Below are 25,355 nucleotides of genomic sequence, written 5' to 3'. Positions count from 1 at the left end.
TCTTTCATTTCAGCTAACCTGGTTGATTTTGAGCTGGACAGACCACAGGAAAAGGACAGAATAAGATCCAGGATGCAGCTGGGAACTGGTGCTGCTAGTTGAATGCGCACAGCTGAAATTGGTGCGTAGCTGAGCGAGCTCTGCTTTTCCAGGGTCTCTGGAATTTGAAGTCGAAAGGGCTAGCTCCAACCTCAGCTCAGTAGAGCTGTTTGTCTGTACAGTGCAACAGAAGAGCTGCACTCCCATTGCCAGCTGATTCCAGCTGGAAGGTGGCGACCAACAGTATCTTGCTGAGCTGACGGAGGGTTTGGGGGATTCCCTGTCCACTCTTGCTGCAGGAAGCGACTCCAGCTGCCTCAGGGGCTGGTTCTCCCCACATTCCCCTTTCCAGAGAGCTTTCAGTGAGGACAGAAGAGTGAGTGCGTCACATCAGAGACGACTGTCGGAAGGGTGCCTAAGCTGTGGCTTGACTTCAGACACTGGCCCTGGCTAACAGCCCTCAGGAGCATTCATTTCAAAACACCTTCGCCACAAACACACTTCGCATGTCTGCATCGGGTTTCTCTAAACAAGTTTCTTCTTCCAAGTGTTGATTGTTACTAATATCCAAATATTTACATAAGCAAGAAGTGAAGGAAATATATGTTCCAGCACTCAGTAGTCTTTCACCAATTGTTTTCTGTGATTATATTTTAAAAGCCTACTTTTCAAACAAACATGAAGTCCACATGAGACTATATTCCACAGCTCAGCATAGAGCTATAAAAAGGACAATACATAAATTCATAAACTTAACAAAAATGAATTTGTTCTGCAATTTCAAGATTAAGCTTGACCTTTCAAGGAACAAATCTAGTGGAACTGCAAAAGTTTTTGGCCTCTTCGTTAGCTCCATACAGAAGAATCTAATGCCACAAGCAAACATGATATTTCCATTTTGCCTTCCTTTACAGACTGAATATAATACTTCTGGACGCAATTCACTTGAAACCAGAATGAATAAAGATCACTAACCTCACTGATTTAACCAATCCAATTTGTCCTATTTGAGAATCAATTGAAAGTTCTTGGAGACACAAAAATAATTTTACACATATGAAGTCTCAGTGAAAACTAGTGTTAGCAAATTTACCTACGCCACAACTGGGCCATCCCAATCTAACGGCAGCAAGACTTTTTAAAATGTATCTTGGTCTTGTACTTATAAGTACATCCCTATCATTAAAGGAAAAAGGTAAAATATATATTTTTTACAGCCCCTGTTATTTTGAGAACCTCAACAGTATTTAATGCTTCATAATCAACAACAGGATGTTAAGGAATTAACAACGCTTAAAAAGATTACAACTCCTTCTGCTATGTTTCATTTTATTGACAGAAAAAGCCTACTTACCAGAATTTTTGTAGTATAAGCACTGTTGATAGCGATCGCATTCACCAGCAAATCAAGGGTTTTGGCGGGTACAGAATCTGGGTCAGGGATCTCTTTGTAGTGGACATCACCAACGTAGGCTTGGACGACCGTCATGCGGTTGGTTGTGAGTGTCCCTGTTTTGTCAGAGCAGATGGCCGTAGCATTACCCATAGTTTCACAAGCATCTAAGTGGCGGACCAGATTGTTATCCTTCATCATTTTCTGAGAAAAAGCAAAATTAAAAAACCTTCAAGATTTGCTTTGAATGATTTTTAACATCAGTTATAAAAAGCAAAACCGTGGTTTTAGTCTTATTCATTACATAATGCTCCCTAAACTAGAATTTTAACTGAGGCCAATAACCCAAACCCTAATTACAGACAACCAAGCAGTGACCATCCTTGAAATAACATCACCTTTGATAAACTGACATAGTTCCATGATTTTTTGCAGTATATATACATTTTAAGGAATAGCTAGAACAGCAAAGATTAGCTAAAGAAACTAAAGATAATAGGATTTTTTTAAACAGTATCACTATAGCAAATATTAGACTTTTTTTTTTAACACTATTTCCAATGCCAGGGTGTTACCTTGCAGCACACAGAGGGACTATATGTTTTGTGAAAGAATAAAGAAACTAACAAACAAAAAAAACCCCACACCCACAAAACAACCACCTTTGTAGAGTACCCCATTCCACAGTACGTGTTTTTCACAGGATGCACAGTCATCCTGGAAATACATGTTATCTTGGTTTATATGCTTTCAAGATTTAAAAAATTCTGTGCCCAATCCCCTGACCCTTACTTGCAGACACTATCTTATACTCACAGGGCACAGTGTCACCATTTGTACACCAAGTTGCATTGGTGCAAATATAGCTACACGTGTATGTGCCGCCTGTGTATGATGAAGGACATAAGGAAAACAAGAAAATATTTTAAAAGCAGCTACAGTCTTTATTAGCAAAATCCCATGCTTGAGATGTGCTTTTTTTTCCTAATATTAAGTTTGGCTGCATATACATCAAGCTATTCCTTTACCTAATGTTCATACGTTAATTTTTTTACGTACTAAATGCAAATAAACTTTACAAAGTTTTCATTTAAGATTCCCAGGACCATCTGACTAAACTGCTAAAACATTCTGCGAAAACTCCTACATAAATCATGGAGCCCAGGATCTTAATCCTCTTTAATTTCCTAATAGAATCATTATCATTGGCTACAAACAACTGCAACTGCCTTTTCTTAAAGTACATGAAAGCTCCAGTGAAACTCTACTTTCTTTGAAAAGTGTTCCTGAAGACTTCAAATCCGTGTCAAAACTTTGTACTATTGCACAAGAAAATTTGAAGACAAAGTTATTCCGTATCAAAAGACTGGACTGTTGTCATAGTAAATTCTGCTCAGTAACTTCCTGGCAGCCATGCAAGCTAAGTAGGTATTTCTATTGTTTGATATGCCCCGCACTGTGTAGTTTTAAAGATACATATTAGAATACATACGTACTTGCGTTTTTGTCAGAAATACATTCAATATTAAGCAAAGTTTCACTTTGAAGAAATGTCACTCTCATTAACATTTTGAGCACGTTAATTTGCAGGCCAACTTTCATCACACCTGATAAAACCTGAAGAATAACTCAGTAGCAAACTCAACCGAACAGCATTTTTCTCCCACAATTATTTTTAATGTTTCTTACCTTCACAGAATAAGCCAGGGAAATAGTGACAGCAAGTGGAAGCCCCTCAGGAACAGCAACCACAAGTACAGTAACACCAATAATGAAGAATTTAACAAAATACTGAACATAGACAGGAGTGCACTCGGGCAACCACTGCTTCTTGTTGACCACAAAGGTGTCAATGGCAAAATATAGTACCAAAATGATTACAGTGATGGCAGACATCACCAAACCTGAAAATAGAAATAATCAATTAGTATAAAACAAAACACATTTAGAAACGTGCAATTAGAAATTTATTTTTGAACCTGATATGAAGTTATTTCCTTATTCTACGTGACATTTTTCACCAGTACCAAAAGTGACGATAAAGTTTAAAATGTAAAAAAAACATTACTATAATACGTTTGCACCAGCCATACGTTCCAGTGAATAAGGAAACACTGAATTCTACAGAACAGCTGAAACACAGTGCATTAATTTTTAAGCATCATCTTACTATGACTTTAAAGCTTCTCAGTCAGTGTATTTCAACAGGACTTCCACTGTCGCTTAAGGTAAGTTTTTTCAGTTTTATACATTACTTTGCCTGGTACAACATTTATCTGTCCTTTAACCTCCACCTCTTATAAATCACTAGCCTGTCCATATACAAACACCCTTCTTTCTTTTAATTAAGCTTATCTTAAGAGGCTTGAGAAAAGGAGTCTCCTGTAGTTTATGTTGCTGTATAAAATACTTTAGAAAGGCCCTACTGATGCATCTGGTTGAAAACAATGAGACAATGCTGCAGAATCATCCATAGAACAGATTTTCATTGTTATTCTTGAAAACGGGATCAATATGAGTGTTTCCAACGTTTCCCTTCTCAAAGGGACATATGCAAACAATGCATATTTTTATGAGGAGAGGCTGAAAAGAGGTACAACACTGGCAGTACAGCACCAGAGACACTACTAAATACTACACAGAATTCACAAAAGATCCCAGGGACTTAACATGCTCTCCCAACGACACAGCCTTTGCTAAGATAGCACTCCTCCTCCACAATTTTGTTCCTGGATTTGAGTATACAAATAAAAATTCTGGTTGAACATCTATTTTGCCTTGCTATGATTACCGCTCTTTGGCAGGTTTCTATGAAGCAGTTAAGCCTGCATTTCAAAATAAATTAATTTCTCTCTAATGAGATCATACAGTAGAAGGGGAATGCTCTGAATTTCATGTCTTGACTGAATTTAAAAAAAAATAATTTGTAAGCTGAAGGATGCTAAGGCTGACAGTAAACAGATGAGTCGGGGAGACTGCTAAACGCCAGAGGATAAAGGAAAACCCATTAAAATATTGTACAGGCAAATACTCATGACAATGCAAGACAACCCCAGAGATTGTCCAATGACAAAGAAAAACCAAATGAGGCAATGAATAATTAATTTCATTCATATTACTTGCCACATTATGGTTAGAAATCCCCATAAAATTACTTGAAACGTGATATTCACGTGGCTGCCACAGTACCAAAGAGAGTAATAATCAGATGGCGATGTAGAAAGGTACTTAATCTGCAAAATTAATGATCATGAGAAATGAAGTGGTTTTATATAAATGCATACTCTTGTACAACTAGCAACAAAGCAGAGAAGCTTGAGGAATATGAAACTGGGCAAAGCATGAAATTGGATATAAGGGAGATGATAACCATAGATTCCGAGTCACGCACTGTTCGGGCAAAGAGGTAGAAGCGGCATCATGGGGTTGTGTGATCAACTAAGTGTAATGAACTTAAAAATGAATGAGAAGGAATAGCAGGGGTAAAAATCAGAGTGGTAAAGAAGGATAAAGGAGACTGAACAGAAGTAAAGTTAGGAATCTGTTGTAGGGCCTCAGCCAAGCATGTCATTATGAAAGATTTTCACTTTCTACCTACATGTTGGAAAAGTGCTACTTGTAACAGTAGGGACCAGATGGTACTGGATACAAGAGTCAACAGATGTGTCATATTTGGGTAGAAGGCAGGAACATGGATATTAAGAGAGAACAGAATGATTTCAGAATCCATAAGAGGAAAATACTGTGTGAGTGATATTTTGAGATGATATTAGAGATTCTGAAACTGTGTACTCAGAAGTTCTAAGGGGAGAGGAAATTAAATATGTAATTACTGCACTTGGGGATATTGCCTATGAGCAAAGCGACATTTCATTTTGATTCAAAGATTCATTGCAATCCAAGTTGCCCAAAGCTTCCAGTTTCTTGACAGTCAAAGCGGGTTTTAGAAGAATAAAAGTTCTTCACTACCACATACTATCCTCAGAATAGCATTACGATGACCTATTTCTCAATATTGCAGTAAAAAAGGCTTATCCCTTTTTAGAATAGTTTGTTTTAAAACCCTTTGTTGCTCGTATACCACACTGCTATTCAGTCAGTTACCCAGTCGTACCTGCTTTGCCTATCTGGACTGCCAGCTTGGTCAGCTTTCCCTGAAGAACAGATTTCTCTTTCTTGTGCATGTTGGATTTCTTCTTGTCTTTGTCATCTCCCTCTCCCCCTTCCGCGCTCTTCAGTGGCTGCATCTCCATGGCAGCAGCCCCATCCTGCTGCTTGGCTAATAATGCAGAACAAAACCGTTACTCCAAAACGATTCTTCCGTCTTTTTATCTTAGTGTTGATACTTACTGAATTCAACCAGCACCGCCCGTTGCAGGGGCTGCTTGCAACACCGATGACTGTATCTACGCACAGAGCTACACGTCACTCCCACGGCAGACAGATGCCCCTACGAGACCCAGTGGGTTCTGCCGGGGCACAAACGTACAGGCATACATACCCATGTGCACTCCATACATATGGGGATATGTAATGCGCCGTCTGTCAAGTACCATGAAAACCACGGGGTTTTATTTCTTTGTTTTTCAAACCACCGATGAAACTCTGCGTTATACACATATATATTGCCTTATGTCTTGCACACTACTTGGCAAGTAACAGTGCATCAGTACTGCAGGATTTCCTAGAATAGCGGATCTCAAATGCTTTGGCAAACAGACGGTCTATGTTTCTCTAAATTTTGCTATGTCTCAGAGATCACAATGCACCTTTATAATCATACTTTTTAATGAAAACCTTTTGAGGCAATGCGGTTCCACAGATGATCCGTGCACCACTTCTCTTGACTGCACAGGCACCTCAGTGACCAGTGGACCACACTTTGTGAACCACTATTCAAGATAATACCAGGCTTTAAAAGTTTCCTCAGCATTCAGCGTTCAAGTAACTCAGCTGTCAGGTCAGATGGTGATACCATCAGCATCCTCCCATAAAGCCACACATAATTTAAAGGCTAACGCGCCCTTTCTTGAAAGAATGCTGACATAAGGAAATTTTATTTTACTATCAAAGACGTATTTCAAAAGCAATGACATACCGGTTTATATATGTGTATGTGTCTGTTTTGTATTGAAAACAGACAGAAGTAAATTAAATAGAATGAGATGAAACAGCTTTGCTTTGACATTCGTGAACAGATTGTACAAAACCTTGCTTATTTGACCTGGAAATCTAATTTGTCTATCTAACCTTAAAACTTAGTCAGTTAATATTATTTCATTTAACAGTCTTGTACCATTAACAATTGAGTTTATCTATTCAGCTTCTGATCTACTACCTTGGCAATCTTTGGAATTATCTGAGAAGAGTAAGTTATCGTTTAATTTACTTATCTGGCAGAACCCAAACAAATCATGATAGCTGGAGTCTCTCATAATAAAAGAGAGCTATGCGGTATCTATTTAAATTTCTTCCCAAGATTGTACATTAAATACGAAACTCCTACGGTTCTTAATCTTCCTGTTGTTTAGCCTTATAATATGATTTTACATTGCTAAATAACCTCTTGGCTTTAAAGTTTCCTTTTGTTATTGCTTTACCTTCTCCCTGCAAATGAAAGTATGTCTGTACAATGCCATTAAACACCAAAGATGACACGACATATCAAAAATAGGGTTGGAAGTTCACTAACAATACATAGCATACAGAACTTACACAAGAAAAATGAATTCAAATGAGCTTTGTGACATGAAACTATCGTCTAGCAACGGCTTATTAGAAATACTGATCTTCTCCTATCCTAAACATCTGATATATCAAAATGAGAGTTACAATCTCTTTGGTAGGTTTTTTTGTTGGGTTTGTTTTGGGGTTTTTTTTTAAACATTCTGTTTGAACAATAGGGCCATTTTTACACACAGGCACAAATCACAAGTTTTCATTTTATTTTTTAACAGACTTTAACTACATGCTAAAAATAAAATCCACAACCTCCTTAATACGAAAGAAGATTACCTTTGTTCTGGCTGTTCTCCATATTCCCATCCTGCATTTTGCCTATATGATGAAAAATTTCAACAGACAACAGACAGTAAACAATCTTCACCCAAGACAGAACATGAAAATGGGAATTTAAATAAAAAGGGCAGACAAAAGTAATGAGCGTGTTACAGATACTTATTTATGATCAGTAGCCATTGTTATCATATGTTTACTTCGAAGCATGGACAACTTAGCTGGACACATTCAAGGAACTGCAGTCAAATTCAATGTTGTAACATGTAAAATACTAAATATCTGCATGTATTTTTGAGCAAACCTCATAAATTAAGAGTGTGAAATTAATAAAAAGAATCCAGTGGAACGCAGAATTTTAATAATAACCCTGAACTGAAATTTCAGAGAGCTGGGACTTAAAAAACTCACAGGTATGATTTTGGCACACACCAGTATAAAGTGTGGCTTTCTTAATGTATTCCAGAATTGCAGTCATTATTTTAGTAAATTAGGACAAAATATAAATAGTGTTAATAAATATAAACAAAAATGTAAATCAGATATGATTTTAAAATTACATCTTCCTCACTTGGTTGTATTATTTAGCAAGTTAGTCCTGTAAATAAAAGTGCCAAATGATCATCTCAGCCTAATATTCAGATTTATACTAAAGAAAGATTTGCCAAGTGCCTCTGTAATTTCCAATTTAGTATTTTAGCTACGTAGAGTCTTACCATACCAAAGTCCTTATTTTTTTTTTTTTTAATCTGAAAATATACCATTTGAAAGTATGTATGAACTAAAAATGGCAAAATACAAACTAGAGCATATTCAGAATAATCAGTAAACAATTTCAAATGGATTCAAAATTTCTTGGTGGGATCCCTTATGGAACTTTCACGGTGATATATGAATTCATCTTACGGAAAAGACTACCTGAATTTTATAACTATTACATTCAGAATGGATGACGTTCTCTTTTTGTAGTTATGTATAATGCACAATAAAAAAATAACGCTAAGGCAAATTAATTCTTAGAACACCTTTACGGGATTTTCGTCACATTCTAATAAGAAACGTATCATTAGAGTTTATAAAAAAACCATGACAGCAGTTAAGTCCTGCTCATCCAACTTCCTGCAACAATACAGCCGGGACTGACGTGCACAATAAAGCAGCAGGAATTATGCTTCAACATATGTATTCATTTTTTCACTCTATGCTGCGTATAAATAGTAGCAAAATTCAAAGGCTAAGATGCATTTCCTGCATGTTTGTATTTTCAATAGTTGGGGAGACCACTAAATCCTTCCCGCTCAATCAGAGCGAAACGGCCATATCAGTCATAAATGTATCACTGTAACATTTCACCCCATACTAATAGGCCACAGGCACTGAGAAATTCAGAAGCACGGAAATACAGCAAAGGAGAGGATGTTTTGCCACGTATACTTGCATTATGAAAGTATGCTGAAGTAAACCATTTAGCATCAACTGCTTGTCTATTTTTCTAACTCTACCCCCACCTTGGCTATAATATGGCTTTTAAAAAGGCGGTATCTATCTTCCGAAGACTTATGTTTTGGCACAAGACGTGAATCTATGAACCTGAACAAAATCAAGTTCATTTTCATTGTGCAATCCGCTTAAAACTTTTTGCATGCAGCGCGTAGTTGAACTTGCTACCTGCCTAATGGCTATTTTCCTTAGAACGGTTTTTAATAAAGTTAGTGGAAGACATAAAACATCTCTAGAGATTCTGATTTCTGGCGAGAGGATAAAGCCTTCCTTAAGAACTGGAAAACGCTAATTTAGAGCAGACAGTCTGCTCTATGTCCTGTTCGAGAGGTCCTTTTTCAGAACACAGTTCCAAACCTTAAAGCAATATCACTGAAGATTCTTCAACTTAAAAAACAAAACAAAACAAAACAAACAAAACCCCACCAAACCCCAAACCGTGACTTTCATACTTGGCAAACAAAACAATACACCTTTTTTCTATGTAAATCAAGGTATTTAACTTCATGATATTTATTTGCTATTTAATAGGGGTATCATAATTGTCGTAATGAACTGCACTAACAATTCATCTACCCTGGCTACCTAAAAATACCAGTACACAAAAGGGACAATCGGTAACAACAATGTAAACATAAGGACTTAAGAAATATATTCTTAACCTCAGCAGCTACTGCACTTAGGTTGGTGGGGGCTGGGGGGGGAGGGAGGGGGAAAGTCATCACAGGTAGTTATTCCAATTATTTAGGTAGAATAACAAAGAAGAGGTAATTTAGGTAACTAGGGTAAAGAAAAGAATGCTGTAAAGGATTTATTTCCTCCTGCTCCAAATAATTTTAAGCCTGCACTTGGTTATAAATTATGAACAAAGAAAGAAACTAAGAAACAAATTCAGATGATAGAATCACTACAGCTGAGAAATCCTTTCTCCTTTTAGTGCCAGGACCAGAAATACCATCCCATCTTTCTGACCTTTGTGCATTTTTTAGAAACATTAAAAGGATGTGTATTTATTAGCATTTTGATAATATTTTTATATAATTCTAAAAAAATCTGATATACTTTTCATAATTTTGCACGTTTTTTCTTCTTTTTTGGGGGGGCCCTGAAATCTGGAGGAATTAATCTGAGTTTATTTTTACTACTTTTCTAAGCCAGGATAAAAAAAATCAGAAAATTAGAAAATTTGGGAAAGAATATAGAGCCTCCTAATATGAGTTTTGGTCTGCAGTTGCTTTCAAGGTTTTGAATTTGAATATAAAATGTTTTGCACGATTCCTTTGCCTTATTAAAATTTCTGTCCTTTGGAACATACCCATGGCACCACTACTGCCAAAGTTCTTACCCCAAAATCCAGTTATTTCTTCAAATAAACTTTCCAAGACAGACTGTCCTTTACCTCCCCCAGCCCTTTATGAGGGATCAATGAGAGAGAATAACGAAGACCTATCGCTGGCATTAGAAATTATTTGTTCATTGGAGGAACTGCTTGGAATCAACCAAAGTTAATCGAATTATATTCTCGATGGAGCAAAAAAAAAAAAAATAAAATACCCTACTGATTTTCCAAAACGTCTCATCTTGCAATAGAAATGAGTTATAGCCCTCTTCGTGCCAACTCAGTTATATTCTGCAGCTAGCAAGAACAGATGCACGTTGCAAATCTATACAGAGGGGGGAGAAGCGACGTCAAACATGTCTGAAGTGAATCATTAGGGATTCTTTGTGTGGTATCGGAGGCAATGCATTAGTAAACCACAGGTTAACTACAAAAGAATAAATCAGATTCCACTGTATCAAATAGGAAGTTTGAGATAGTTCTTCTATGCACTCACTAAATAACTTCGCTTACAATTCAGAAAATACTTTAAAATATATTAAAACTGCAAATGGCTTTGCAGGAATTAAACAGTCGTTTACATATGCCAGAACCGACAGAATTAACAGTAGATGTAAAGTATTTCGGCTGAGACATTTCTCTGAGTCTGATAGGTATTTTGGCATCAGGATGTAATTTTAAGTAACAAATTCTCTGAGTACCAAACGCCAAGCACACCTTTCAAATCAAACTTGGGGTAAACAAGCTGTAAACAGCAATTGCCGCTTCCCGTGTTTCCTTTTAAAAAATTTACCTTTTCTAAATACAATTCTTTAAAGTTAGATGAACTTTAATGAATTACTACCTGGCTGTAAAATTTTCTGATCTGCTCGTAGCCTCAACTTGTAACCTGTTAAGAACTGAATATATTGTCTGTAGTTTTAACAGACTATCAAACAATCACATATTTTAATCTCAACTACAAGCGCCCAACAGAATTGATAATAGTTCCTTCGATACTGCAGATCACAAATAGGCGGCGTCACAAACCTATATGAATTTATCACTGTAAACTCACTGACTGAAAACAAAATACTTCTGTTGTGTCAACTGTACTAGGGGCAACTAAGACAATAACAGTAATTTTATTTGAAAGGGTAATGTGTGGATTTTCAAGGAACAAGCAATAGCATTTCCTGAGCTAAGTACTTATTCGAGTATATAATATTTTTTTCTTATTTGAAGGTATTTTATAAACAAAAGTATTAGACTTCAGGTAAACATGCTTGTTTCCAGTCACACCTCGGGGAGAATTCTCAGACGTTATTGAAAAAATTCACTTCATCCAGACCGGAAAAATATCTACAAGAACTCGGTCTCCTTGCTTTAGAACTTATTTTTTTCCTTCCTTTCTCCCCTCCAGACGCCCTCCAAACCATGCCTACGTTTTAAGCATTCTCTAACCCATCATCACTGCTGACTAGGCAAATGTATAGTACAAGCAGAACCCAGACTTCGGCAACTTCCCAGACAATTTCAAAGCACTCAGATCTAACTCTACTTGCCAAGGCTCAGTTCTCCTCTGAACACTATGTCAGCTAAGTTGAACTGTGGGAAGTGTCTCCTGTCCGCGGCGATCAAAGATCTGCGGAATTCATTCAACCGCCTCACCTCAGAAGAGTTAAAAGCAAAAATATATTCAGCTGCACAAAAAAAAATGACTCCTACACTTTGTGCACTGAAAAGAATTGAGTATGTGTATCTCAACTCTGAGATAAACACGGACAGTAACTATTGTTTCTGATGGGAGAGAAGGTGATGGAAAATCACATCCTTGCTTCAGACAATGATTTAATGGAACTCAACTTCCATGTCAAGTTCGGGCACTAAGACCAAACACAAGAGATATTTACCGGACAACCAAAACTTGCTAACAGAGAGACCGGGTTAGAACAACTTCGTCTCATTTCTGCACCTTGCTGAGCAGTGGTTCTTATCCAGCAAAGCCCTGAAGCAGATGCATCACTTCGTACTCAGCACCTTGCAGGACTGAGCAGAAATTTAACGCTGCAGTCTCCAGTGGGATTGGAGGAGGATATCTGGTAGGACTTTGTTGTATGCGTATGTTTGTTATACAAACAAGAGAGTAGAATTGTGGAGCATAAAGAGTAGGAATGAAATATACATCATTAATTTCCTGGTCCTTAGGCTCTAAGGAATCTGAAACTGGGATGTTGGAACCAGGATGATACAGGTTCCTGTCACGCAGCGAGACGTAGGGATCGTAAAACCTAGTTTTCCAGCAAACTTGGAACGTTCAGGAGTAAATTTTTAAACTGGTTACATGTTTCTTTTAAATTATAATGAAATTATTTAAAAATAGGCTCAAAGATTTCCTATGTCATTGCTTTAAATAAGATATTACCCTACTAAATCTTAGTACTTGGTATTGCTATGTCAGACTCTCTCGTTTCACATGCATAACGCAACAACTACTGACCTGCATGGAAAAAAAACTTTCTATCACCAACATGATGAAAAGTAGAATTATTGTTGTCAGTATTATTGGTGCTGTAGAAGAGGGAAAGGTTTCTATGGGAAATAAAGACTAATGTATCTGATTATCAGGAAAATACAGCTGATGCCTAGACTAATATTGACCCATTCCATTTAATACTGGAATTAGACCATTAGAAGAGATACCGAAATATCTGCATGCTAAGGAGTGGGGTCAAGAAGCTGTACTAAGAGACAGTCAAAATTGACTAGAGTGATAATTTTTTTTTTTTTTTTAGGCTTGTTAGATGATCCCTATCTAAGGGCATACACAAATACCCACAAACATAACTTTTCAGTCAGTCTCTTCCAAAAAAGATGCTCAAAGCAGCAAAAGTTATTCCTAAAGCACTGTTAGTTGGAATTGAGCCAGATTCCTGACCCCAGTACTATTTCTCAGAACTACATGAAGACTATATGAATACTTATGAGAGCGCCACATCAGAAGGAAAGAAGATATAATCCATTTATCATGGTGTTTTTCAGATCTCTGCTGACAAATGTGTACAGAAGAGCTTTACAACAAAAAGTCATGTAAAGGCAACTCAAAAGTTTTGAAGCTAGCCTTCCTTAACTGTTCCTTTTAATTGCAGTTTTAATTAATGGCAAATAGATCATAATTCCTAGTTCTTCCTCTCCCATGCTTAATTCTGTGTGAATAAATTAAAAAAGTTGCAGCATCATTGTGGCATCTCTTATAAGCTACTATAGATTTAATGGAGTAGGATCTCTCAGGGGGTAATCACATGCACGTACAACATCTGTGCAGTTGATAAAAGGAAGAGGGAATCTTATATGGTCAGGAGAGAAATCTATCAAATAAAACGAGCTAGGTGTTCGTGACGTACCATTGACTAAGCTGGCATTTGCATTATCAGTGGCATTTGCACCTGCCGCACCATCTGTAGCTGAAGGAGGGTGGGAGGAGGGATGGGAAGAATCTACTGAGTAATAATGGATAAAAAAAACAATAAATAATAATAACAACATGAACAAATGCACATGACAAAACAATAAACATTTATGGAATACTATGGCTTTGTTTTCTCCAAAATCAATCTGGTTTAAATCAATTAACAAAACTTTCAAAAGCAAAATGTCATTATAAAGGTGTTACAAAGTAAGGCAAAAACTCATACATGGAATAAGAATAGTAATTAAATAAATAAATATGAAAGACATTTAACAAAGTTAACAGAGTTGGTGAGAACTGACTGTACACACTACTATGTACATTGCTTTGGTCCTTTTATGTGTAATTTTTTTAAATTTTAATTAGCGTTAGGCAAATATTAAAATGATTGAAATATCTTCCTTGAGCTAATGAATTTATGCAATGCATGGGTAGTTTTAAAATATGCAGCGTACTATGTAGTATATACAACGTTACATATTTTGTATTTTATGTAATGCTGCATATTATGATATATTATTGCTGATACATCCCAGTCTAACGTGGGCTCAATCTGTGTCCTGCCATAACCTAGTTAATATGCACATCGATTAAACTTTTCAATATTTTACGTGGAAATGTAGAAGTAGAATCTTGGCAAATATACTCTTGAGAAGAATAATGTTATTTTAAATCTAAATAACAGACATCACGTAACTGCCTGTTCTGTGGTGAAATGAAAAAAGTATGACAAAAGGAAATGCTCTTTGTTGTTTTCAGCAATTATCTGTGTATTAGAGAAATTGCTCAAGCAACCTTTCCTGACAGCAAGGTGAAAAACTCAAGGAAGGTTTTATTATTTTATTATGGATTTTATATAAAGTTTTGTTCTGTTTCTGTTGGTTAATTGTTTGTAATAGAAGTCCTATAATGAATCCCAAGGGAGACTCGTGCACTTGCTCAGTACTTCACCCACAGTGACTGTTTCACACTGTACTGGTTTGTTATTCAAGAAAAATGGTCTTGTTTTATTTACGAATGGTAAATTGGGCGAAGAAATAAACAGCGTACAGGATTTAAAAACTCACCCTGTGTAACTACATTCATGAAAATTTCAATTGCAAATTTGATTACTGTGATGGTAATAACTTAAACTGTTTTGGTTATTCATGCTTATTTTTTATTCCATTTGGATACTCGTACTAACCAGCACAGCATGAACTGCTAACAGCAAATCACGCGTTTCAACATTTAATATACTGTAATTTACTTCTGGAGAATAACTGATTATTCAAGCTTAACATTAAGATTTGCGACACCAACAATGTGCGCACACTTAAATGTTTGCCATGAACAATCCTGTTGATTTGAAATTATTCTTTAATTTAAGTGGACTGATTCAAAGACAATTATTTTAATCATTAGTTCAACCCTGATTTGCACCAAAGCTTGCTGGCTAAAAGCCTCCTCCTTTCATTTGACATGGTACAATTCTTACTCTACCTGGAAGCTGACGTCCATCCTCCTGTTTCACACCTGTATGATGATTTTTACAAAATGTTAATGAACGATAAAAGCATACACTCACATAAGACTGAAACAAACATTTGTGATTGGCAGGATTTCAGAGAATCGCGGGTTTATAAACGAGAGTACATTATTTGAGTTTGGGCCTCAATCTGCAACCAGCTCTGCCCCGGCACTCCTCCGCACCGGCACCGAGCCGCTAGCAACGTTAGAAAACGTGAAGGAATTTTCTTGGTGTTGTAGCTATACCCAATCAGATCTGGTGTCTGCACAAAACGTTCTTCCACACCTCCGAAAGAACCTCTGTCTCCGGGCAGTAAGGTACGGCCACAGTGCAGCGCGTGACGCTGCTGTCTCGGACCTCTCCGTGCCTGTCTCTCAGGGCTACCCGCCATGAAACGGGAGACAACCACCAGCGTCCGCAGCCCAATAACACTCAGAGATGGCCAACCCGGTTACACAAAGGACCTGAGGGCAGACAGCTGTCTCTTACAAACACCCACTGAACTTGCTCCTTCTCCCCCACAATATCCTCAGTGCTGCCAAAACAGATGCTGCCAGAACTCCAAAGGTCCGTGTCTAGGAGTCCTTCTCTTAATGACAGCGAGATCAGACTCTAAGAAACTGTTCAAAACGAGTCGGACATGAAAGAGTTTGACTTTGGGAAGTTTCGGTCTTTCTGCTTTGAACGTTCCTACACCTCACCATGCCCAGCAGGCACTGTGCGGCGCTGTGTAGAAATTAAATGGTCAACATTTCATAGAGTCTTTCATCACGTAAAAAGGGATTTCCTCAGAGAAATATGGAGTCAAGTGCAACCACTTCCTGAACATATTTAGAAATGGAAATTGCAGGTCATGAAAACCGTTTGAATTTGGTATTGCTGTCTGCAGCTTCAAATTAAAAGGATGGAAATGAAAAACAGGTGGAATCACGCTGCCTGACAGATGCTAAGTAAATTGTACAGTAAAGCTATAACTACCCTTTTTTATTAATAGTGAAAACCACTAAAGAGTGGAAATGTCCAAGAAAACCCCGTATTAATTGGCCCTTAATTACATCTGAAATATAAATATGCTTAGAACAAACTTGGACGAAATTATGAAAGCAGACCTGAACAATTTACAAGACTGTATGAACAAAAACTGGAAAGGACACAAATGAAACCATGTTTCTGCTTAGTGTGCAACCCATAAATTAGCAATTGCTTACGACATCACACTATAATAAGGTGAAAAGTCTAAAAAGACTTCTTGATTTCATTAACTGATACAGGACATCAAAGTTAAACTCTCTGGTTCATTTACTGCAAATTTCTTCTCTTTTGCTATTCTTAGTTTGACCTTTATTCCTTAAGAAATTCAAATGCCTCTACAGTCAGTCACTGACATTAAACCACTAGGCTAGCAAAAAGCCACAGCTTATCTTCATTTTATTTTTGAAGTTCAAAGAAAGACGCTATTTCCATGGCCAAGGTTTGTTGGGTTTGTTTTTTTTTTTTTTTTTTTCTGAAAAAAATATTACATAGATGCAAATGCACAAGAGCAAAACCTTAGCAAATTTTAGGTGAGCATGGATTTATGTAAAGAAGACACGGCAATGGGAGTATGCCCGTGTATTCCCTTGCGTTTATTATGTACTGAGAGTCTGCAATTTCACACTGGAAAAACATCTTGTTACCCAATGTATTTATTGGTTAACAGCTTTTGCTGTTTTTCTGTGTGACATGTAATGACAAAAATGTATACAAAAAAGCAAGTTTTTTAAATCGTATTTATTTGTCAAGAATGGAGGAGAGCTCTGGCTACACAAAGCCCAAGAGCCTTCTTCGGAGCATCCTTATGTGTGTGAAATTTACCTTTCTTATCTTTCTTTTCTTCTTCTTCTCCTCCAGCACCTAGCAGAGTAAAGATGATGCCTGTCTGAGAATTCACACCCACGGCAGTTACAAGCATTCGTCCAGAGCCTTCCATGACATGAGTACCTGAAAATACACAATATAGGTTATGTAGAGCTAAAAAAATAAAAAGAACAACCATTAAATATTGTATGCGAGGCTTTTACTATAGTACCGAGAGAGATTTGTTACACTTTGAAAATCTGTAGAGGCCAATATAATTACATACTAAAAATAATCCCTATTGTTGTATATTATTCTCTATGGATGCTTAATTGCAAACCTTAGGCTGCGCATCCGTTAACTGCGCATATCAGATTGTCTTTTTAAAAGAAATATTGTCACTAACAAAGTTTACACAATCTTGGAAGATAACAGTTTAGCTTCACATGGTTAATTCTTGTAACTTTGAAAATATTTTTTCAGAGTTGTGCAAACATTCCTCTGTGTATCTAGTCAAGATTACACTGACTGGACACGGAATGCTATTACATAAATGAAGTGAAAATATGTGTGCAATTTCTCTTCTCTTTTGCTGTTATCGCTGATTTACAGGCATAGAGAAAAGTATTTTTGGAGATAATTTCACATCTTCAAACTCAAAAAATCAATGCAGAAAAAAATCTTCAAGGGGATGTTTAATTAAATCAGGAGACTCCCAAATAGCAAGAAGAAACTGACGTACACTTGAAAATAAATTCAGTATGTACAGAGATTTCAGAGAAGGATCATTTGTTTAATTAGGTAATTATATCATTAGATTAAGTAAATTCCTTTAGAGAAATATTTCATGCTTTATTGTATAGGAATTGTTCATTTACAGCTCTTACTCCTACATTGAACCAAATGTTAGGTGTATCTGAGATCATAGCCTCTTAGAAACCTTTTGCTATGAGTTGAGGAAACAGAAACAAACAGAAATTCCTAGAAACAGTCAAAAGTATTCTGATTTACATTTCAGAAAAATTTTATTAACAGAGTGAATAAAAGTTTATTTAAAAACCCCTGTCATTGAAGCACAGGAACAAATGTGCCAAGGATGGTATCAAATTGTGAGTAATTTGTCATCTGATATGGGGACAAATTTTTAATGTAAAAGCTTCATTATTGAAATAATATTTAAAATGTTTGAAGAGAGATGTCCTTAGTAGGTAGTGAATTTTAAAAGATATAAAGCAGATCAGTAGTGCTTCCATGAAACAGATGAAAAACAAATACTCGATGACCAGAACCTACTGATAAAGCTTTTCACTGAAACCAGAAGAGAAGCGTACCAGAGATGGAAAAGCTGACGAATACCTGTTGCGAACTACAAGGGCACTGCCAGGGTGGGCAGAGATGCAGTTAGGAAAGCAAAAGTTCAGCTCAAATTGAAATTGGCCAGAGATGTCAAAAACTACTAGAAAGGGTCCTTCGGGTACATAAGCAACAAGCAGAAACAGAAGGAAAATATTGGCCCACTGTTAAACACGAGAGGTGAAGTAGTCACCAACAACGCTGAAAAGGCGGAGGTTCTCAACACCTCCTTCACCTCTGTCTTTACTTTACCAGCACTGTTGGCCCCCGGCCTTGGGAACAACCATCCAGGTTGATACAAACACAGAGCCACCGTCAGCGAAGGCAGAGTTGGTATGCAAACTATCACGGGAGCTTGAGTCCTACAAATCGATGGGCCCTGACGTTATCCACCCAAGGGTGTTAAGAGAGCCGTTGTTACAAGACTGCTCTCCAGCATCTTTGAGAAGTTGTGGATATCGGGGCAGGTCCCAGAAGAGTGGAAGAAAGTTAATGTCACCCCCATCTACAAGAAGGGCTTAAAGGAGGATCCAGGAAATTATAGGCCCATCGGTCTTACTTCAGTCGCTGGGAAAGTTATGGGACCAATCCCCCTGGGGGCTATCACAAGTCAAATGAAGCACATGAGTGGGAAAAGCGCATGACAGACCTGATCGCCTTCTACAACAAAGTAACCTGCTCGGTTGATGTGGGGAGTGCAGTGGACATTGCCTACCCAGATTCCTCCAAGGCTTTTGATACAGTTCGCCACAGCCTCCTCCTAGAAACTGATGCATTATGGTCCACACGAGTGGTCTGTGCAGTGGGTGGGAACTGGCTGACAGGTTGCACCCAGAGGGTGGGGGTCAATAGCCCCTTTTCAAGCTGGCAACCTGTCACAAGCAGGGTCCCCCAGGGATTGATACTGGGCCCAACACTGTTTAATACCCTCATAAGTGATCTGGATGACAGGATAAAGGGTACTTTGATGAAGTTTGCTGATGATAACAGAGTGGGGAAGCGGACACTTCGGAAGGGAGAGGCACCCTGCAGGAAGACCTGGAGAGGCTGGAAGAGTGGGCTAACAAGAACCTTATGAAGTTCAACAAGGACAAGTGTAAGGTCTTGCACCTGGGAAAACATAATCCAGGAGTGCAGCACAGGCTGGGATCTACCCAGCTGGGGAGCAGCCCTGTGGAAAGGGACCTGGGGGTCCTGGTGGACAAGCTCAATACGAGAGAGCAGTGTGCTGCAGCAGCCAAGAAAGCCAACAGGATGCTGGGCTGCATCAACAAGAGCATCACCAGCAGAGATAAAGAAGTCACTATCCCACTCTACTCAGCATTGTCACAATGAGAACAATAATCCATTGGAATAATCTCCCTGGGGAAGCGGTGGATTCCCCATCACTGGACACTTTTAAGATTCAGCTGGACAGGGTGCTGGGCCATCTTGTCTAGACCGTGCTTTTGCCAGGAAAGGTTGGACCAGATGGTCCTTGAGGCCCCTTCCAACCTGGTATTCTATGCTTCTATGAAATAGACTTTATATTTTATCCTTGAGCAGTAGAAAGTTACATTATGCCTACTGAGTGTAAGTCACTGTGAGAACACAGAGGGAAAGCAATCATTTCTTAACAAAGTTGACAGAACAAGCTAGGATTCAGTTTACTGGGCTTTTTTTTTTTTTTTTAATACTCTTTCCTCTCTTTGAAGAAGGAAGTAGTTTGGAAACTATGAAAATAGTCTGTAAGACACAAACTGTTAGCCTTGAGGAAAAAATCATATACAAAGACGATAAACATGTTTATACCTCCAAGTGAGCTATGGATGGACACATGGTTAACTACAACCCGCTCACAAAGTATTCTCTTATTTAGCAATTGTTTTCAATCCTAGGTGCTACTGTTTTAAATAAATTGTATGTTAAGACCAGTCATTATCCCATACTTGCAGCTGTGGGACATCAGAAGAATGAGACCAGTTGGAATCGGAACATAGTCCAGTAATTACATTTTTCTTTTGGGGGGGGGGGGGGGGGCATGGGGAAAGACAGTATTTTCACTCTTCTTTTGAAGCTATTTGTTGGTTTAAGAGTCAAGTCAACTAAACAGTTTGACCACTGTGGTAAACCAGTTATACTGCTTCTAACACCCACCTTAATCTTTGCCTTGCCACTGCAGTATTTGTGATAAACTGCTGTTCCTTGCTGGGTTTTAATCTATTGTTCCTTAGATCCTCACCTCACTTCAAAAGTTACATTGTACCGCTTTACAATTACCAAGTTTGCCATAAATGTAAGGTTCTCCATTTACTTTCCTTAAGACAACATCACTGTTTCATTCATTCTGTAACAGCATGAATTAGGTAGGGTCATTAACTGCCTTTTCCTAAACAATTCTGTGGCTAATGAGGCAAAAATCCTGGTATGCTTACTCTCAACTATCTTGCCCTATCACTTACCCACTTCCATCATTAATTACCACCCAGTATTTTAAAACCCAAGTGAAGTCGTTCACTGATGCCTGTAGTTCTGCAAGGTACGGCAGCAGGGCACGCCTGAAGCCACAGCAGAAAATAAAAGAAATCTTCGAAAAAGCTTTCTGCAAACTCCTGCAAAATGGCTTTTAGCCAACTGAATTATGAGCCGGTTACATTCAGCAAATGGGGAATATAATTAATTTCAGGGGGGATCTTACTGGGCATTCAGATCTACTAAACCTGAACAGCCATGGAAAGATTCTTTCTGCTCTCCCTTTTTAAAAAGATATTTTATTCTGTCCATCTCCATCTACATGTATTAATTTCATTGAGTTATCTCAAAAGATGAAAATAAGAAAGTTAAATGGATGTGTCCTTAAATTGATAAATATTTCTATACATGCATACACATTTGCAACCCATTTTTTGAAAAAAATCACATCATCTTATTACTGCTCATCCAGTTGCTGTCCTAGAACATACTAAGCCATGCAAATATCTATTTATAATCAAAATATCTTTCTCTAAATAATCAACATTTCTCATGTTCTTAAAAGGAAAACAGAAACACAGAACAGAGAGAACATCTGTCAACACTAAGCCTAATTTAAGAGCATAAACATCTCATCAGAACACTAAAGAAATTTCAGACAAAATAAGCCAAATAATAACAAAAATGCACTAATGGTCAGACATATAAAAAAAAAAAAAGGCAGCACACCTTCTCAGTGCATTGAGAACTGTTCCTATGGCTTTCTCAGATAAAATTTGATGCCTTAAAAAGTCATCTGCTTTCTTTCATAGAGCAAAACATCACAAACATACAAATTAGGAGTACCACCCAAACAACAAAAAACAAGTTTCATTCAAGCCTAAAGGAACAGAAAAGATCTTTAAAAGCCAGAATAGCCTTGGTTGTACTGCATCTGACAAAGCAGAAAATGTCTGAAACTTCACTCAGAAATTTAGAGGACCTTCCTGTAAGACGTAAGACCATTTAAAATGTATTTTAATTAAGAACTTGCTTTTAGTATTCCTATGTTTTGTTTTGAAGGAGTCTTCCTCTCTGATGGACTACAAAGGTGGGTAGAAATATCCTCCAAAACCTGACCTGTGTACACCTGTGTGTCACAGCCAGCCTTGTTAGGAAAACACCCACCCACGAGATTTCAAGGTTGCATCTGCGCACCTGCACATCTGCAAAGGGAAACGTCTCACCGTGAAATGCCTCTCTGAACCTTGTCTTAACATTAGTCTAGTAAAACATCACTGCAAACTGTTAAGGTGCATACAAAAGCATGTTTTAGAGCAGGTACTAATTTATCACCAAATTACGTTCCACTAGTACTACTGGAAAAATTCTTCAGCATCTAAGCTAAACCAAAGAGCTCAACCTCCTGCCACCACCTAACGCGGGCAATTTCACCACTTAAATGGCATTATAATTATATTAGCTTGAATAAAGAAATGGGTTCTATGACTTCAATCAGCTATTGTTATATAAATGGAATTCTGGAATGAATGCTTGGCTTTCCCTTAATCTGTACACTTCGCATGTATTTCAACTTCATGTTGAACAATTCTACTGGCTTCTTGCCCTCTCAAGACTAATTTTTCAATATTTGTAAAACACATTTTCTTCACATGCTGAGTATTTAATTTGAAGTTGATAAATGGTGAATATTCCAAGACAGAAAAGGAAGAAGTCTGGTTTGCAAGAAGAGAGATAAACAGATTAGACAGATAAGGAACCTATTACAGCTCATGCTTTTTCAGACAAAATGCAACTAAATATAAGACTGCTCAGAAATCCCCAATCTAACAATAGTACTGGTGAAACAGCCCGGAAATAGGGCTGAAAAACAAGAAATGAAAACCAGACATGGCAGTTTGGGGGGTCTTTTGCTACTTCCAGCAAACTTGTGGTGAACAAAAATTCTCTGTCTGTGTATCTAAACAACTGCTTTAGACACTGCAATTATTAAGAGATAACTGAAGTTAATACTAAAGTGAACCAACCATCAGAATAGCCTCTATGATTAAAAAAAAAAAAAAAAAGTTTTCCAGAAAAAACTCATCTACAAGTAATTTCAACTTATCCAAATAATTTGGAACATCTGAAATTGGCTGCTCTGTTCTGAAACTTTCTGCTGTGCTAGAAGCCTCGCTTGGAATATTTTTTGGCAGGGAATTAAGACAGAATCAGAACTATTTTTCTCCAGGCAACGACTGACCCGATTCCTTAATCAAGCTTCCTTTTTATTTCCAAAACCTAACAAAGCCCCATGACCAAGAGATTTCTTTTGTTTACTTGTTCTTGAGTAAGCTCTGTTGTCTTTGTTTCAAATCCCTGTTGCACATTGATAGAAATACGCATTTGTAGAAGTTCGGTTAGGACGAAGTAATGTTCCGTCAGCCTCGGTTCAGTGAGAACTACACTAGGTGAGCTCCTCTATGCAACTCTTCTGTACCTTAATCAAATTAATCTAAATAGCTGGAAAAAAGTTACAAACAGTAAGCCTCGTAAGGTATTTTTTACAACGATAACTATTATTACGCGGTACCCCAAAATACTTCACCATGTACAATACTGAAGCCAGACTCGTATTCAAAACTTCTGTGTTCATCAGTCATGGATTTCTCCGAACTTTGAACTATACAAAACTTAAAGGGCACATCAGCTTCAATCAAGACAGCTGAGGAGCAGTCAGTTTGGTTACCCACGCCGTCCTCGCCTGCTCGTTCATACGTGCCCGTGCTCGTTGCAAAGAAATTTAATGTCACCACAGGCTGGCTTAAGCTGATGACTTTTGATGCAACGGCTTATGCTACAGTATGCATGCAAATCTCTGGCAGTGAACTAAAAGAAAGAAAATGCCTTAGACAATTATAGAGGAATTAGAGAAGAGAAGCTGCTTCTTTTGGTTTCAGGTACATCAGTCTGTATTTCCATTTCTGCCTTCCTAGGTGGTACCAAATGGGCTATGTACAGATGGAAATGGACCATCTGGTTTAGTCAGCACTTCTCCTCTTTAGAAGTGCTTCCCAAGTACAGTAAATTACTATCTGGATAATTAAACAGGACATTAAGCACAGAAACTCATTTGGTTTAATTATGTCATTGAAACTGATCGAATATTAAAAATGTTGTTTCAGGTGCCAATGGTGAAAATAATACTTCCTGATTCAGGGTGCTGATCTTTCACCAAATTTAGACTCACAAAACAAACTGTGCTGCAATTCAAATGTTACTTTTTTTCAGTTATTCCTCTGTCAAACACAGTACTGGGTCCAGTCCTGTTCAATATATTTATCAATGACATGGATGAAGGGATAGAGCGTACCATCAGCAAGCTTGCTGATGACACTAAACTGGGAGGAGTGGCTGACATGCCAGAAGGCTGTGCTGCCTTACAGTGTGACCTGGGCAGGCTGGAGAGTTGGGCAGGGAGGAACCTTATGAAATTCAACAAGGGCAAGTGTAGGGTACTGCACCTGGGGAGGAATAACCCCATGCAGCAGTACAGGTTGGGGGCTGACCTGCTGGAGAGCAGCTCTGTGGAAAGGGACCTGGGAGTCCTGGTGGACAACAGGATGACCATGAGCCAGCCATGTGCCCTGGTGGCCAAGAGGGCCAATGGCATCCTGGGGTGCATCAAGAAGAGTGTGGCCAGCAGGTCGAGGGACGTCATCCTCCCCCTCTAGTCTGCCCTGGTGAGGCCGCATCTGGAGTACTGTGTCCAGTTCTGGGCTCCCCAGTTCAAGACAGACTTACTGATGATAACTGATGTCTTCAGGTGCTAAGATAAGAGGAAAATTCAAGGTCTGTTTGCTCGTTTTGTGGGGGGTTGGTTTGATGTTTTTGCTTTGGTTTTGGTTTTTTTTTTCTTTTAACAACTTTTGTAAAAATATAGGTCTAGGCTAACATTCAACAGGGACTCAGTTTTTAAACCAGGTCAAACCCACCCTGAAAGACATGGTGCTTTCCAAGTGTTTGGGTTTTGGACTATTAACAATTTACAGTGGGCACATCAGCTCCTGCCTCACTGGGATTAAACCCTGCACGTTATCTATGGAAGAAGGCAGGTTTTTTGCATGTTACCATCTCAAATCATCAACTCTGCTCCTGGGCAAATAGAATTCAGGGATTTTCTAACACGGTATGAGTAAAAATTTATTAGATTAAGTATGGAACAAAGGTGTGCGCAGTGCTTGTTAAAGTACCACATTAATTCTTCACCTTCTTTGTAATCACAATAGAAATCACACAGTAAGAGAAAAATAAAGAGTATAAAATTTATTTAACTCCACAATAAAAACATAAAGACAAATTTGTCTCCTTATAGCAAAGAAATTTGAGTTTTGGCAAGCAAGACAAAAACACCTTTTCTCCTAACTCAACTGCCTTCCTTTTCTCTTCCCACCACGCCTTTCATGTTTTTTTCACAGCCACCACTGAAATC

General features: G+C 37.9%; 1 protein-coding gene across 4 annotated transcripts in view; it reads right to left on the bottom strand.

The window, feature by feature from the left end:
* ATP2B2 (ATPase plasma membrane Ca2+ transporting 2) overlaps positions 1-25,355 on the bottom strand; it is a gene marked incomplete at its 5' end in the record, with an annotated part of 188,145 nt that overhangs the window by 76,530 nt on the left and 86,260 nt on the right. For 2 of the 4 annotated variants that reach the window (XM_082487809.1, XM_082487811.1), the window contains 5 exons: positions 1,394-1,636; positions 3,122-3,336; positions 5,547-5,711; positions 7,448-7,489; positions 17,099-17,224. In XM_082487809.1, coding sequence (XP_082343935.1) covers positions 1,394-1,636; positions 3,122-3,336; positions 5,547-5,711; positions 7,448-7,489; positions 17,099-17,224 — 791 coding nt within the window. Of the gene's footprint in view, positions 1-1,393; positions 1,637-3,121; positions 3,337-5,546; positions 5,712-7,447; positions 7,490-13,669; positions 13,730-15,216; positions 15,250-17,098; positions 17,225-25,355 lie in introns of all 4 variants that reach the window. The other 2 variants (XM_082487810.1, XM_082487812.1) reach the window with 2 other exon arrangements.

This window comes from Vanellus vanellus (genome assembly GCF_965231255.1).
Source record: "Vanellus vanellus genome assembly, chromosome: 9".
In the NCBI taxonomy this organism is placed as follows: domain Eukaryota; kingdom Metazoa; phylum Chordata; class Aves; order Charadriiformes; family Charadriidae; genus Vanellus; species Vanellus vanellus.
This window is presented reverse-complemented; position numbering and strand designations above follow the sequence as displayed.